Source organism: Pundamilia nyererei, unplaced genomic scaffold (genome assembly GCF_000239375.1).
Source record: "Pundamilia nyererei isolate P.nyererei 1_Seehausen unplaced genomic scaffold, PunNye1.0 scaffold00257, whole genome shotgun sequence".
Lineage (NCBI taxonomy): Eukaryota > Metazoa > Chordata > Actinopteri > Cichliformes > Cichlidae > Pundamilia > Pundamilia nyererei.
In genome coordinates, this window is record NW_005187658.1 from 244,840 (window position 1) to 260,816 (window position 15,977).

The 15,977-nt window shown below is 42.0% G+C and overlaps 1 protein-coding gene across 1 annotated transcript in view; it reads right to left on the reverse strand.

The window, feature by feature from the left end:
• The window catches only part of LOC106455938 (neurofascin-like), a 29,790-nt gene that overhangs the window by 7,983 nt on the left and 5,830 nt on the right, over positions 1-15,977 (reverse strand). The window contains exons 3-8 of the mRNA XM_013915096.1: positions 15,143-15,370; positions 14,446-14,568; positions 9,313-9,459; positions 6,787-6,915; positions 5,153-5,188; positions 4,520-4,589 (exon numbers count right to left, since the gene is read on the reverse strand). Coding sequence (XP_013770550.1) covers positions 4,520-4,589; positions 5,153-5,188; positions 6,787-6,915; positions 9,313-9,459; positions 14,446-14,568; positions 15,143-15,370 — 733 coding nt within the window. The remainder of the gene's footprint in view (positions 1-4,519; positions 4,590-5,152; positions 5,189-6,786; positions 6,916-9,312; positions 9,460-14,445; positions 14,569-15,142; positions 15,371-15,977) is intronic.

Genomic DNA, 15,977 nt, shown 5'->3' on the forward strand with positions numbered 1-15,977 from the left:
CACACACACACACACACACACAATAATCCAGGCAGCATCTTCTCAGAAATAATTTGTAAACCCAAATAAACAAACATGTCCTTTAACTATGACACTGTGCATGCTAAAGTATTTAAAAATGAAATCTGGGCAGCATCTGTATTGCATGCTTGATTTCATCTCTGATGTCTCCTAACAGATTTTAACAGGCAGGAGAATTTCATGCATAGTTATACACAGCTGTACGCTAGCATTAACCTTGTTATTAAACCAGTAGCATGACAGAAGAAAAAAGAGTGCATTTGAAGGATGCAAAGGTAAGATGTTCTTATCTCCTTTTGTGTGTTCAGACGCTCACCCCAGAGGACACAATCTACACTCTCAGAACGGCCACGCTTCATACCAAAGGACATTTGCAATATATATGTATATATACTGTATATGTATGTGTGGATATATGTGTGGATACATTTTAGCAACATGACCAAAGCAAATTCAAGGCCAAAAAATAAAAACAAAAAATGAAGAAGCAGGAAGGAAAAAAGCAACACTTTCTGAGCTGAGAAGGAAAAGATGGTAGAAGATGATTATATAAGTATTTTTTATTCTGACAAGTTTGTGACCTGCTGAACAGATCAAACATGAATGTATACTGAGCGAAGTATCCAACGGCACAGTGACAGTTGTGTCATCCACACTACTGCTTGGCACAGTTTCTGGTGAAGACAGCCTTAGACCTTCTAACTAAATGATGACATGTTGGCTGAAGGGAAACCGACACGTCCTTATGTGTCAGTGGTACTTGATTAGGAAGCCTCTTCTCTTCAGAGGAACAAAGGAATGAATGTACTCAAAGTCTGCAGTGTAGAACAGAAGCGCAGGAAAAAGTAACAACATCGTTCTTTGACGTTCCCGCCACGCCCAAGCAGACGAGTGAAAATTATGCCTCGATCATGTTTTGGTGTCTTTTCTCTCTTTGCGTGTGATAAGTGCTGGTAATGGACAAACCAATACGACTATCTGTACGTCCATTTAGGCTGAGAGTAGTTTGATGTTTAAAGGCACACAGAAAGAAAACTTTAATGCTTACGCAGCCTCTTTGACAAAATGACAGGACTACAGAGTGCAGCGATTTGTGTTAAACAAAAAGTCAGAAAAATAAATACTCAAGTAAACCACAGTTACTTGAGTATTCTAAGGAAGTGTTTGTGCTTCGCTACTTCCCAGCTCTGTGAGAAGCGCCACTCCAAAAGCAAGCCCAACTTAACGACAGCAGAAACGAGCATGCTTCTTCCAGCCAGGTTCAAAAGTGGGTTTGGCCTCGATTCCTGTTAATGGAAACTTTACTGGGGCGATTTTTCCAGTGTAAAGTGGGTGCCACATTGTCCAGTTCAGCATTTGTTTTTAATCAAATGAAGCATCATGCAGGCTACTTTCACCCACTGAAACCATCTGGTTCGATTCACCAAAAAGATGATAGTTTGTTTAAAATGGCAATCCTAACCTTTTATGTATTTAAAATATAAATACATACAACCAAATGAAACCAAATTCTTTATATTTGATATAAATGTTTTCTCAGTGAACACTGAGATCTGCTCTGTGAGGCCTGAAAGTGTACAGACCTCGTAGATTAGCAGTAAATTTAAAAGAGAACTTTTTATTTACTTAGCTGTGAGTTGGCATCTTTTTATTTAAAGAGAGGCTGTTTTAAATGTTGCTCTTTGCATGATAAAGACATGAATTAAGTGGTGGAGTGCTTGGATCTGTTGCCTTATACCGAGAAGGATATCAAACTGTGCATGTTCTCCTTGTGCCTGCATTCCTGGCTTGTTCCCACAGTCTAGAAAAACACATCTTAGGTTAGCTGGCGATTCTAAATCAGTCATGAATGTAAGGTAGATAAAATGAATGAGTGTAGTTCAATGTGGCTGCATGCTGGGCAAAGATAAGAAACCCAAAGAGCCTCCAATCCACCAATCCACAGGCAGATACGCCGTGTACAAAATCAAAAGTCGTTTGTTGTGCCTTGCTTTGTAGTGGACGCTTAGTTCCTGTTGCCTAGGTAACCTTCTCAATCGGTCACCATGGAGCGGAGCAACGTTTAGGAACAAACAGCAGCTTGACCACTGACTCTGGTCTCTGCCCACATGGAAAAGATATTTATAACTCTTATACAGTTTGTCTGTGTGAAACTTGTAAGAAAAGCACACAAGAGTGAAAACACATAAGATCCCTTGAAAAATGATGTAATGAAACTTGTATGTTTTGGATACTAAAACAATGTATGAAAGTAGTAAGAAAGTGGCCACTTTCATGAGTAAATCATAGAAGTTTTTACTATTTCTTTTCCATATGGGAAGTTACAAAGCTGTGAACCACTTCCTGTGTGGCACAGCAACACAACTAACAAAGGAAGTCAACCAACTAAGTACACACTCCAAGAGCGTGTGACCATGTGGACTGTCACAACGAAGCCCTGTAGCATGAAAGGCCTCTGTCGCCTCGGCTCATTTCTGGAAGCTCTCCAGCCACTGCTGCTAACAGGCAGCACTGTTCTTTTTAAAAACTGTGGGGACAATACCAGGAGACGTTTGGGACAAAGGACAGGCTCTTCTTGCAGAGAGGAAAATCTGCATTCCTACTTTATTTCTACTAAAATTTGAGATACCGCTAGAATCAGAGCTTTGTTGTGTTTTGGGCAAGAACAGCTGGTCATAACTGACGGAGCAAATACAAATTCTGTTTCCATTTTTTCCTGAATATTACATTAAATGCAGTCCAGATGGAGTGTTACTGCTCACATCATGGACTTAAACTGCACCCTCTTTGCAGGCTGACCCAAAAGCCAACAATGCAGGCATGTTGTCAAGTCTCCAAACATGCTACACCTTATCCTGTTCTTACCCCCACCCTCACACCGCTTACCCCTACATGCTCAGGCCAAAAGACTTTGCTGAAAACCAAAGTACCTGTTCTCGTTCTCGTTCCTGTCAGGGACAGATGACCCATTTCAGCATTGGGGGAGAGAGAGGGACAAGATGTGAGGAACCACATAAGACGGCAGGAAGGAAGGAAGGAAGGAAGGAAGGAAGGAAGGAAGGAAGGAAGGAAGACAAGTTCCACATTGTGCATGCATGGGTTAGTGTAAAAACACACAGCTGAATGGGCTGGACCCTGAGCTGTTCACTGACAGAAAACAGGTTCTGGAGGAGGAAACACATCATTAAGCACAGCATGCTGGGGTCAAACGCTCATTGCACCTCTCGAAGTTACCCTGAACACACAGTGTGAGTCAAAAAACAGCAGCTGTCATTCTAAGTACAAGCCCAGTTATGAACGTTATGTGGGACCCATTTGTGTGATTTAATGGACCCATTTAGGACCCGGGGTCACAAATGAAATTCTGATGTTAAAGTTGTGGTGATAAAAGTTAAGATGCCCTCTCACACAGCTCAGTTAGAACACGTCCACTTCAGATTTAGGAAGCAGGTTAAACTTAAAGGTCTTTAGTCTAAAGGGACTGTTGGCAAATTAAGGGACAGGTTCATTCGTCATGAAGAAGAATGAGGCCACAGAGCTCAGTGGAACCTGGAAGGAGCAAAAGATGCAACTTACCACATGTCCTTGACATTACACAGCAGCCTTTACACAGTACATGGTATCGAGTTTGAATATATTTGTGTGCGCACTTCAGAGAGAAACACGGACGTGTTCCAAACTAGATAAAGGGTGTAGCTGGGTCAGGAGATCGTCTAACTCTGCTCCTTCAAAGAGTCGCGCACACCAGTCTGAATGTGCACGGTGTACACACTCCAACACACACTTTACTGCACTTGTGTTATTGCTGTTCCAGAAGTTTTACTCATAACTAGCTACACTTACAACCAAATTTCCCCTTGTGGGACAATTAAAGGATTATTCTATTCTATTCTATTCTATTCTATTCTAACCAACTACCAGCAAGAAAAATGTGCCAGACGTGGTCTGAACACTAACGTGTGTTTACAAGTTATTCACATGTATGTTGTTAGAATAGTGAGCAGCTTTATGTACACATCACGCTTCACTTCAAACACTCTAGTCTTAAGGATCACTCAGTCACAGAGTAGGAGGAGCCTCACCCTAACCCTGGCCTCAACAGAAAGGCGCTAACACGGAGCTAACCCCTGTGCATGCTGTTCCCCACAGAGCTCAGCTGTAGGTGTACTCAGACTGAACTCCCTTTAGAAACTGGCACCAACATTGGGCTGATGCTTTTACAGTAATAATTAAAGAAGCTGGACACAGCTGCCATTTCAATTCAAATGTTGAAAGACGTTTCATTTGGCTTTCCTCTAAGCAGCAGTGCTTCGTGGTCTTATAGTGTTTCTGGTTCAGTTCTTTATTGCTTAAATTTTAAACTCAGGCTATGTAACGTTGGTACATATGCAGGTTCATTACTGAAGGGGCTGCAGACCACCGTGACTGATAACTGCTGACGAGCTTTACATGAGCGTATAACAGGAATAGTAATGCAGAACAAGCTATTTATACTTACTGGTAATCAAAGGATCCATCCTGGTCTTTTTGATCCACCGCGTCCAAGGGGAGATCTTTTTTATCTCGCACTGCCAAGGAAGACAACAAAGGTGTTAGGCTGCAGCTGTTCGAGTCAACAGATTTTCAGGGCTTTATGTTGAAAATACAATCATTTAGTTAGTCCCCATCTGCTGGTTTAGTTGCTTTCAGTTGTCACATACTAAGTTTACACTGTGTACTGTGTGTAGAGTGTATGAACAACGAGTGTGGGCTCGTCCTATATGAAGCAGCTCACTCCAAGGCTTCGTTCAGTTGCTGCCAATTAAACAAGAATTCACATGTTCAGGTCATTTAGTGACATTTCTTCAGGCCGAGTGGAACATGGAACACAGAGCATTTATGTGAAGGGACAGTCAAGCCTGTTTTAGTAGCAGTTGCATTATGTTGGGTTTGCAGAGAGAGGATCAGGGCCACTGGGGAAAAGGTTTCTTTCTCTTTCCCAGTGACCCTGATCCTCTTCAGTAGCTTTGTGAGTTGGTCATATTTGTTAAAAACGTTTAGTTTTAGTTCCACATTCCTGACTGAAGGCTTGTCAGTCTCTGTTATTGGTCACTGGTCTGTTATATTAGTTTGTCACTGAGTCAGCACCTACCCAGAGCCTTTGTGAAACAGCTCGTGTAGCCACCACCTGGACATTACAAAAACTGTAAAACATTAACAATACTCTGATTTAAGTCATTCATGACCATTACGTTATAATACACAAAACAGCAATCCAGCTAAATGCTGTAAAACCTCGAAACCCTGATTTTAAATTCTGAGTTTTCCATCATCATATTTGTCATGTCTGTTTCCAACTTGTTCATGCACACAGCAGCTGGCTGTCCTCCCGGTACTGACTGATCAGCTGGAGTCAGGCTGCCTGCTGCGACTCTGGCTGCTAACAACAACAAGCTGTGCAAAGAGAAACCTACAAATCCCTCACAGCAGATATTCACCCCTCTTCATTTCCTCCTGTTCCCAAAGGTTTGTTGTTGTTCCTTTAAAACAAACGAGTTCTGCAAAGCTCAGTATTGAACCTCTAGGCGGGGCAGCCGTCTTCACAAAATTAGATGTAAGGAATCATCTTTATCATCATCTCTTGGTCAGAGTGAGAAACAAATGGAAAACTGACCGCTCTTCCTCCATACTGCGCTGAAAGATATCTAAGAAGACTTCAGTCACCTCGTGTTGTCTTGTCCAGAGACCCCGTCTGAAACCACCCACCCATTATCAAAAGAAATATTTAAATAAAAAAGACCAGTGTGCTTTCCTTTCTTTAAAATAGTGCATGACAATATTGATTCATGTTTTGATGTTGTCAAAGGTAAACACATGAGTTCACAGCGCAGTGTGCCACTCGCCCTTTGGTAAGCAGCTGTTCTTCCTCTCGTCATAGCTGCTTCAGTAAAACAATATTTATTTATACTTTAAGCCAATGAAGAGCACATATTTACAATCCACAGCAAAAGAAGATCAATCAGGTATTGTTTTCTTATTTTCTACACACACGTGTCTGTTTGTATTACTCAGAAATCCCTTTGTGTTAGGACGGCACCAGCACAGAAACACAGGCCCAGTCACAGTCCTGGGAAAACAGACTGTATGTCAAAGCAGACAGCTTCACACCACACTGGCATTCCTTGAATTCAGTGGACAGACGGAAAAAGTCAAGGTGGTAGTTTAGTGACCCATCAGGAAACAAGAGCACGTGAGATGCATCATCACCTGGTCACCAGAGGAGCTGCAAGAACAGACCTCTGCCTGGGTGCAGACACAGCAAAGTAAGACTAGCTTACATTCGCTAAGAGCAAAGATTCCTTTCAGGCTCACTGCTTGTTGTTTGTTGAAGGTTTGATTCACTACAATACACAGACCTGCTTCTTGAACCCAGATGCTTCAGAAAATGCTCTGCTGATGAAACCTCAACAACATCCTTCCACCCAGACGTGTAATGGCATGAGGCGTGGGAGATGGAATCAGTAACTAGCTCTAACTATGTCCTTGTAGCCACATATGACAGCACTGGCTAAAATACCCACGACTCTCAAGACCATTAAGACCATTGATCTTCTAAAAGGAAACTACCTGGATGAACTGTGACATTACTGACATATTCTTCCTCTCGGCATTAAAGGATATTCAGTCTCTGTGTGGCGCCACAAATTCAATAATCACTTCTTCCCACTGTCTGCACGATTTCACTCAAGAGAATAGACTTGCATAAGAATGCTGTGGGAAGCTTACCTGGGTACTTTCCTCCACGACTCCGCTTGATGAAACAGACGATGAGGAGGATCAGGATGATAAGGGCGATGGCGCACATCAATCCGATGAACCAGCCCTGCGTGGCTATGTCTACCTGGTCTATGTAGGCTGGAGTCGTGTCAGAGAGACGAACAAGACGAGACAGTGGACAAGAAAGAAGAACGCAAAGAGAGTTAGTATTTATCTGAGGAGGGTTAGGGTTAACCCCCTAACCCATCCCAGAGCGCTCAGCAGACGTCAACAGCTCAGAACCAATATGTCATCATTTCCCCAAAAACAGTGAGGATGATGCAGTGAACATGATCCTGTCCATGTCAAGTGATTGCCTAAAAATTCACACACTGTGTGATTTAATCTGAAAAATGTACTTTTTTCCCAACAAGTCAGGGACTTTGTTTCACAGCTGCCACAGTCACTGTGTAAGCCTGCATGAGGAGTTTCTCTGCTGGTTGACAAACTGTACCAACTGCCTACCAAGATCAGTCATTTTTACCGGTGCTTGATTTATCCCAGCTTCATGTTCATGTCCCATATTTGGAACTTGAGCTGACAGCTTGTTTTAGTCATTAGTCTTAACTCACCAGAAGGATACCGCACTGGTCAAAAGTTTTGGAACACCCTGATTTTTCCAGTAATTTATTGCAGTTCAAGTCATCCAAGTCCAACGAATAGATCGAAATGGTACAAAGGGAAGTGGTTAAAAACAAAGCTTACCCCAAACTGAAAACTAATGTGCACATACGAAAAGGCCTTTTTCAGGGACAACATGGGCTAACAGTTTAAATCTGTTCTGCAGCAATGGAGGCTGATCAAGCCTTGAAAGCTGCTGCTGGTACTTCCTACAGCTGTTCCAGCTTTTCTGGATTACTCCCCCCTCTGTCTGCACAAAGCAGTGCTGGGACACACTGATGTACTCTCGTGAGCATCAGCTGAACAGTACTCCAGAAAGTAGAGTGTTGCTACAAAATTTAACAATGGAAGAGACACAGACCATCATAACACTTATAAATGCAGGTCTGTCCTGCAGAGAGACAGTGAGTCCAGCTTCCTTCAGCCAAAGGCTCAGAAACTGTGACAGGAGGAGGTCTGCAGACCCAGAGACACGACTGAATCAGAGGACAAGTTTCTGAGAGTTAACAGCTGTGTGACGGCGGCTCACAGGACAACAGCTTCAAGCAGTTTAATCGTGGTCGTAGTGAGAAAGTCTCAGTTTCAGCTGTGAAGAGAAACTTCGAGCTGCAGGTTTGACAGGACGAGTTGCAGCAAGAAAGCCAGACATCAGAATGAGACAAAGAGGCTCGTCTGGGCCACGAAACACCGACACTGGACTACTGAAGGGGCTGTTTTGGTGGATCCAGGGTCGGTGACTTGTACACAGTGAGAGGCCCCCTGAACCAAAACAGCTACCACAGCACCCTGCAGCCCCATCAACCACCCAAAACATAGAGCTGTTTTCAGAGTGCAATGAGGCATTAAAATAGTGGTGTTCTAAAACTTTGGACCAGTAACATATATCTGCATATATAAACAGATATATGTACTAGAGATGGACCGATCCGATATTACGTATCAGTCTGATACTGACCTAAATTACTGGATCGGATATCAGAGAAAAATAAAAAATGTAATCCGATCCATTAAATATCAAAAAAGCACCTCACAAAACTTGTGACAACGTGCAAGAAAGATGTTGAATCTATTTAATATTTCTTGAAAAATAATTGATTTCTGTGCATTTTTTTTCACACTGCATCAAATTGATTACGTCGATTAAGCATCATGAGGTGGGGGGGGGGTTCCCTATTTTTGTTGTTGCTGGGAGTTGGAACCCTATTAGTTAGGTTGCTTAATATTTATGCTAAGTACTCTTTAAAATACCAGAATAGGGAGGATGGAGCAGGTTTAAGTTTATTAGATTGATCAGTGTTGCTGAATTGTGAAATATTTTGGGTGCAGTGCATTTTTTACATACAGGTATAACAGAATAGCTTTAGTGTAGTTGTTTATTTAAACTTGAGTATGAACAAAATGCAGCAAGATATTTAAAAAACAGTTTTATTGATTAAAAACACTATATCGGATTCATATCGTATCGGCAGATATCCAAATTTATGATATCGGTATCGGACATAAAGAAGTGGTATCGTGCCATCTCTAATTTTTACACACACACAAGACAGAAGCAATAAATATATCTCTTCAAAGTCGAACTTTTTAGTTGGTTAAAAACACAGGGCCGTGAACTACCAGAAGTAAGCACACGATCTAAACTAACTTGTACTTCTTGTCATGTAGATTCCATTTCTAAACACAAGCCCTCTAAATCTGAGGCATTTCAAATGTAGAAGGTTTACTGCTGGGAAAAAACAAGACAGATATCAATTAAACAAACCGTGACAACCCGCCCTGCACTGACTTAGTCAGTGTAGATATTACTTGTGTCAAATACGTAGAGGAGCCCAGCTGGCTCCCATCCTTGCTCCACACGGCCAGGTGTGGTCTCACCTGCTTTGGTCTTAAAGGTGACAGATTTGCTGCTGACACTGTTGAATAGATGGGAGTAAACTCTCAGGTGATACACGACGCCTGGGATGAGATCCACCACATTAATGGGGGGCTGTTGACTCTTTACATCTTTCTTCGTCTTGTTACCTTGGAAACACAATTAAGAGGCCAATCACACTCCAGGGGTGTGGCCTTCGCTCCACTTTAAAACCGGGCATACAACAGTCTGCAGCATCACAGTGCTTTACAGGGAGACTGCTGTTGTCTGATAGCAGGGTGGCGGTGCTGAACTGAGGCTGATAGCAATGCTGCGACCACAGTGGCCATAAAGATTCATTCATCTCTTTAAATTAGTAAAACATATGGATTAAACAGTATGTATGCCTGGCCACAACACTTTATGAAATTCTCACTTCAGACAATATGTTCTGATTAATCTTACTGTTTTATGGCCCTCTGACTACTTTTTTCTTCAAGGTCAAGTTCCCTGCAGAATCCTGATCATTGCTAGTAGTGGAATAGTGAGGCACAAGGACCACTGTCTGTCAAGCAAAACCACTGGAATACAATCGGCTGAAAAGCACGTTTTAAAACATGTTCAGCACCGTCTTCTGTCAGTACACAACGTTGGTGCTGGTTACCATCAATAGATCTACTCTGCATTAGTTTATGTTCACAAACTAGCAACAAAACCAGTAACTCCGTGGGACATAAGCAGACCTTTGAAATTCTGCGGGGTTTGTCTGCATCGTTCTTTCACAGGAAAGCATTATCAAGATTATCAGGTAAGTTTATACAACTGCGATATTACATTTGTTTCAATGTCTGATACCCTCCATCTCTCTTCAAATAAGACATTTTTAATGTCAACAACACTTTTTACCTGGATAAAAGTCACTTTGCAGCAGCTACTTTACAATGGGAATGTTCTTTTTGGCTGTAAACTACTTGATATTCTTTCATAAAAGTATAATTTCCAGAAATCATTCTTTTGAAAAATTCTGGAAATCACTTTCGGGCAGCGATCACTGGAAGCGAGTGTGGATCGGTATACTGACTACTTAAAGAAATGATGAACTGTATTGTCTCTATTAACTTCTTAAGGTGCCTCAACAAAAAAGAATAACATCTAAACTAGAAACTTTGTCCACAAGCTGTTGTATGTCCAGTTACATTATGTAGCAGTTCTCGCGTCGGCATATTTCCCCGAGACTTTGTGGAGGTTCCACACCCCTGGAGACTGGATTACTCCTTCACCTACATTTAGGCGAAGGAGACTTTAACATGGAGGCTTTTTCTCCTTCGACCATGCGCATGAAGGTCAGGATTTTGGATCGTGTTTTAATAAGAAACACAGTGAACTGTTTGATGTGCTTGGGAAAAAAAGCGCATATTTTATTATATAAAATAGCGCATATATTATATCATAATTTGCGAACACTTTATTTGAGCTAATTGTGCGGCTCGTTGCACCCGGCCTGTCGAGGAAAGGCTGCAGTATTGGGCTCCAGCTAGTTGGTCTCTCATCCAAACAGTCTTCATTTAAAAAGTACTTTGTAGCCCGAACAATACAGGCAGATTTTCCCAAGTCAGTGCAGCTAGCCAAACAACAAAGAACCGCTGACTGCTTAAGTGATAAAGTGAAAGTGGACAGTATAGGCTTGATTTAAAACCCATTGTTGCAGCTAGGTGCAGAACAAAAGTGACCCCCTTAAACTGCTTTTATTGTCCCTGTTTTTCCCCAGGTTATTGGTTCTGTTACTAGTCAGCTAACAGCAAGTCTATTGACGGCAACCAAACAACCAACCCAGTGACATAAAGCTCCATACTGAGAGAAGATGCTACTAAACAGGATTTTAAAATGTAAGCACTTTGAGTTAAATCTAAGTCAGGTGGCAAAACATTGCTCGTCTCAGTTAGACACCAGACCCCCTCCTATCTCTAAGGTCCAGGCAGAAAGCAGTGATGACAGCCTGCACGTTTTCAGCAGAAACACGTCTGTCATGCCCATGAGACACACTCTGAAGAGGCAGCATGAAGTGACATCATGCACCATGCTGTTAGCCACACAAAGTGAAAGTCATCCAACATGGGTGATTACCAAGCCATGCTACAGCAGTCCTCAAACCAGCCAAAGAAAGCACAGACACACAAAGAACATGCTGTTTGACAAAAGTCAGTGAAGTGCTATGAGAAAGGCTTTTTGTCATTTGTAAAATGATATCCATCTGCCACGTCTTTCTTTTGTGTATGTGGCTAAATAATTAACCTCATGACAGTCAGCCCTATTTGAAAACAGTGTATTTAAATGCTAGTTTATTGTTTTCAAGCAGCTGTAAAAAAATCAAAGTAACCCAATCCTTTTCCTAAACAATATATTCTCCACATTCTTTTTTTTTAAATAAGTATAACAATCAAACATAAAAAGGCAGTTTGTGGCAGTTTTTGTGGCTAGCTCTGCCGGATACGTCCCTTAACTCTGGGGACAGGTTGTCCAGGGTTAGTAACCTGTTCGGGCAGTGTGTTGGGACGTGTTCGTGACCTGTAGCGACATGTAGCGGGGCCTTCTCGGTAGCCCTAACCCACCAGCATCAATAATGCACTCCTGTCGTAATGTCGTAAAGTCTATGACCTGACCTACATGCATTCTGTATTGAGTAGAGATAGTATCAATACAATTTCTTCAATGCATTTAAAACCCTGTTGGGATTTGTTTTCTTGTTTTCTTTCTTTCTTTGTTGTTTTTGTAACCGTATAAAGTAGAGTACAACAGCAGAACAGGAGAGACCCGAGGCGGCCGCCAGGCGGAGCGCCAGGTGAACTGAACTTCAAGTAAGAAGTTATGAGCTGAAGTCTATCTGGGTCAGATATAAACCAAGTTTAGGTGGAGTTTATTCTCGTTATGCTGACTTTTTACAGTCAGAGAAAATATTACACCTTTCTTATTGAGGTGAAAAGGAACCGTTTGTCCCGGACTTCAGCTACAATGGAAAAAGACACAAAGCTGCAGTTATTCTGTCTTTGCTGCACAGCTGCCTTCTTCTCCTCTCATTCTCCCCCCTCTCTCTCCTGTTGCTACTTCAGTCATGAAACTGATCAGTGATCAGCTGATTGGCTTTTCGCTCTTGTTTGTTTATCACCCACTTTGCGCCAGAAAGAGGAAACCAGCAGAGGGTTGATATGAATGAGTTGAAGTTATGAACTGTTTCTGAGAGACAAATAACACCAGGAGCCTTTTCTAAGCAGCTGACAGCTGGTAACTGTGCAGAGGCGGGTCTAGCAAAGGGGGGCAGGTAGGGCATTAACAGGGAGAGGGGGGCACAAAGAAATACTTTTCTTTCTTATTCTCATTTAAACTGTCTCACTTTTATGAAATAATTATCTGAATCTTACGACCAAAGTTTTAATCTGATGTCAAACGTATAGAAATCATACATATACCAACAAGACTGTGCATCACTGTCACAGCAGCGTTTGTTTTCATTCAAAGGCTTCATGGCTTTTCCTATAATACCTGGGGGGCCGGTTTCTAGTCAAAATGCCCGGGCCCATTTTTTGTCCCAGTCCAGCCCTGGTACTTCCTGTTTACTGTTGGGTTGTAGTTAGCGCTGGTTAGCTCCAGTAGCTAGCTAATTCTCAATTGGAAACAAACAAAAAAAACTTAATAAACGAAAAAAAATGTGGACTCTTTTGAAAGTCTTAATAAAATCAATAAACACACATTATAAACAGCTTTACTACTTTACACGAGTTCATCTTACTCTACAATAGGTTGGAAGAGGTTAAGATTTATTTATATCACTTACTATGTTTTTTGAAACAATGTAATATCCCTGTTGTCTCAAAAATGAGAGAAGAAGCGTCTCCTTTGTCTCAGTCAACCTAAAAACAAACACACCCTGGCTGGACAGATCTCCCGTTAGGCCTGCTGTGGTTTATCTTATCAGGGTTACATACACTGTGTCCTCAAACATGACCTACCACGGATCAAGAGTCTGTATGAAAGAAAAGTCTAGATCTCACATCCTGACAGCCTGACAGTGCAGGGATGGGTGAGAGAAGTGGATAGCATCAGACCAATCACATCACTTCCTTTCCTCACACGCAGACATTAATAATTAAAATCTCAGCACAAGTACACAAACACATCTCCATCCTTTCTCTGCTCCAGACTTTATAGACTGGGCTGAAGCAAACAGCAGTAACTGAGATGTCTGATCAGAGCTACCCAATTTTGCTCTGTGAAAAGGTGGGATGATTAAAAGCCAGAGTACACAGCACTTCATACCAAGCAGGTGAGTATGGCAGCCTTGGTGAGCAACAAAGACACAGTTAAACAGCCGTTCAAAGAAAGCAGCCCATCCCAGCGCCGGGCCAACAAAAGCAACGCAAAGAAAGGCAACAGAACTCATAGATCCATGCACATGGTGCACTCAAACAGGCAGAACCAAAGAGTGAGAGGGAAAATAATTTTGCAGATGCTGCCTAAAAACGGCTCTCAGTTAACGTGTAACTGCGAAGTATATGGAACAAAATGTCATCTTTCATCTGAATATAATTACATTGAGATGTACCATTTCTGTTGTGACTAAAATCAATATTATGCTGATCTGGAAAACATTTTCAAGACTGCTACTGCACATCCAGATGTTTTCCTCTCATCCAGTCACATTAAAATCTAACTACAGATTGTGTTACTGCAGCTAAATGATATATTGTTAGGTCTTTTCAAGCTGATTACATGTGAATTGTTAGCAAAAGAATGCACTTATAAAAAGCAAAAAGGAAGCCAATTTGAACCATCTGACCTCAAGCTTGCACACACAGTATCAAACAGACGTTTATGTTGACTACATCTATTTATTTCATTCTAATGTTCGGTTTGAAGATGCTTATGAGAACTTCAAACCTGGATCCGGGCTCCTCCTTGCCACCATGCTGTAGTGTCCTGTATTCCCGTAATGTACAAATGGTGTGATAACATTTGGTTTTACCTGTTCAGCTCCACCTACACTCTGCACCTTGAAGCTCCGGTTTTACTTCACTATCCTTGTAGATCTACTCTGTAGTCAGAACATTTAGTTCACAGTTTATATCTCAGTAGCGCAGTTTGAGCTTGGTCTGATTTCTTACTGTCCAGAGTGAACTCTAGTACAAAATCGCTGCTGCTGGCCGGGAAGTTGTGCGTCCAGCTGACTTTAGCGTAGTTACTGTTAGGCTCCACCGTCAAATTCCAGATCTCTCGCCCAGAAGCCACTACACAAGGTAGGGTAGGTGGGGGGTGGGGTAGGGGACAAAGAGTTCAAAGTTGGAAGCAAGAGGCAGAGAGGGCACAGTTACAACAACCACACACAGGGCTCTGTTTGGACCCGTGCAGACTGCTAGCCTTGCACAAGTCTTCCTACAACAAAACAGACTCCATGCTTTGCTCAAAATCAAACTAAGAGCATTAAACTATATTCACCCCCCCCCCACCCAAATATATCTGCATAGTTTTTTTAAGTTCATGAATGAATGAATTGTAATGTTTACTTCTGAGTTAGCGATTACTTCAGTCCTAACACTGCCAGTGTCCAAGTACTAATCAAACTACTGAAACTCAAAGCCATCATGTTCTGTGAAATAAACGTTTAGGTTCTCGCTCCTTGACCAGGAAGATATTTGCTGGCTACAACCCAGTATTTTGTAGCAACTCCCCACTTTTTGTGCAGCAGGTACAGCACAGCGTATCGAAGGAAACCCTGATGTAGCTTACTGTTCAGGTAGGAGAATACAGTTCAATTCAAATGGTAGACAGACAGTAAAACTAGAATGGGACAACAGCAAGTACCCAACACATTCTGGTCAATACGCTTGGTGGTGAACAGCATTGGAAGGATGGTAGTGGTTGCCTCAGTAGTAGAAGTGGTGGCAATAGTAGTGGTTGAAGTCGTAGTTGTAGGAGTGGGAGTAGCTGAGGTACTAATGGTTGTAGGAGCAATGGTAGTAGGAGAAGGATAACCAAAAGGAGTAGGAGTAGGAGTGAAACCAGAAGCCACAAAGGAGTCGGTAAGCTCGACTACAAAAGAGGAGGAGAGAGCAGAGGGTTAAAGACAAGGTAGCAGGAACGTCAAACACAACGATGAACAATGACGCACACACACATGCTTACTAGCACACGCATGCATACGCACACGCATGCATACGCATGAGAAGTCAAAGAATCCCTGAGCAGAAACACTCGAGGAATTCCCTGCAAGATCACAGTCCTCATTTGAGAGCATCTCATTCCAAGGATCCATGCACGTTATTCTTCTGTCATCAGGAGGACAGATGTTGTCTCATAATGTGTTTCGTCCAAAGTGTTAGGCTACGTGGGACCCAGTGTTTATGCTCTTTGATTCAGGGTTTCTAATGATTTCCTGATTTCTAGTTCTTAGGTCTTGTTCCTCCCTGTGATCCTCGTGTCTCATCGACTCAGATAAATTAATGATAAATTAGATAAATAATGCTAATATCATTTGTATTTTTTCACTGTAATCATCTTGAACCTGTTGATATTTATTTGTAATATAAATCGCTATTCTAATGAATTGGTATTTATTAGAATGTATATTTATTGTACTCCTCTTTGAATCGCTACCTTATCGTGGTGGAGGGGTTTGTGTGTCCCAGGGATCCCAGGG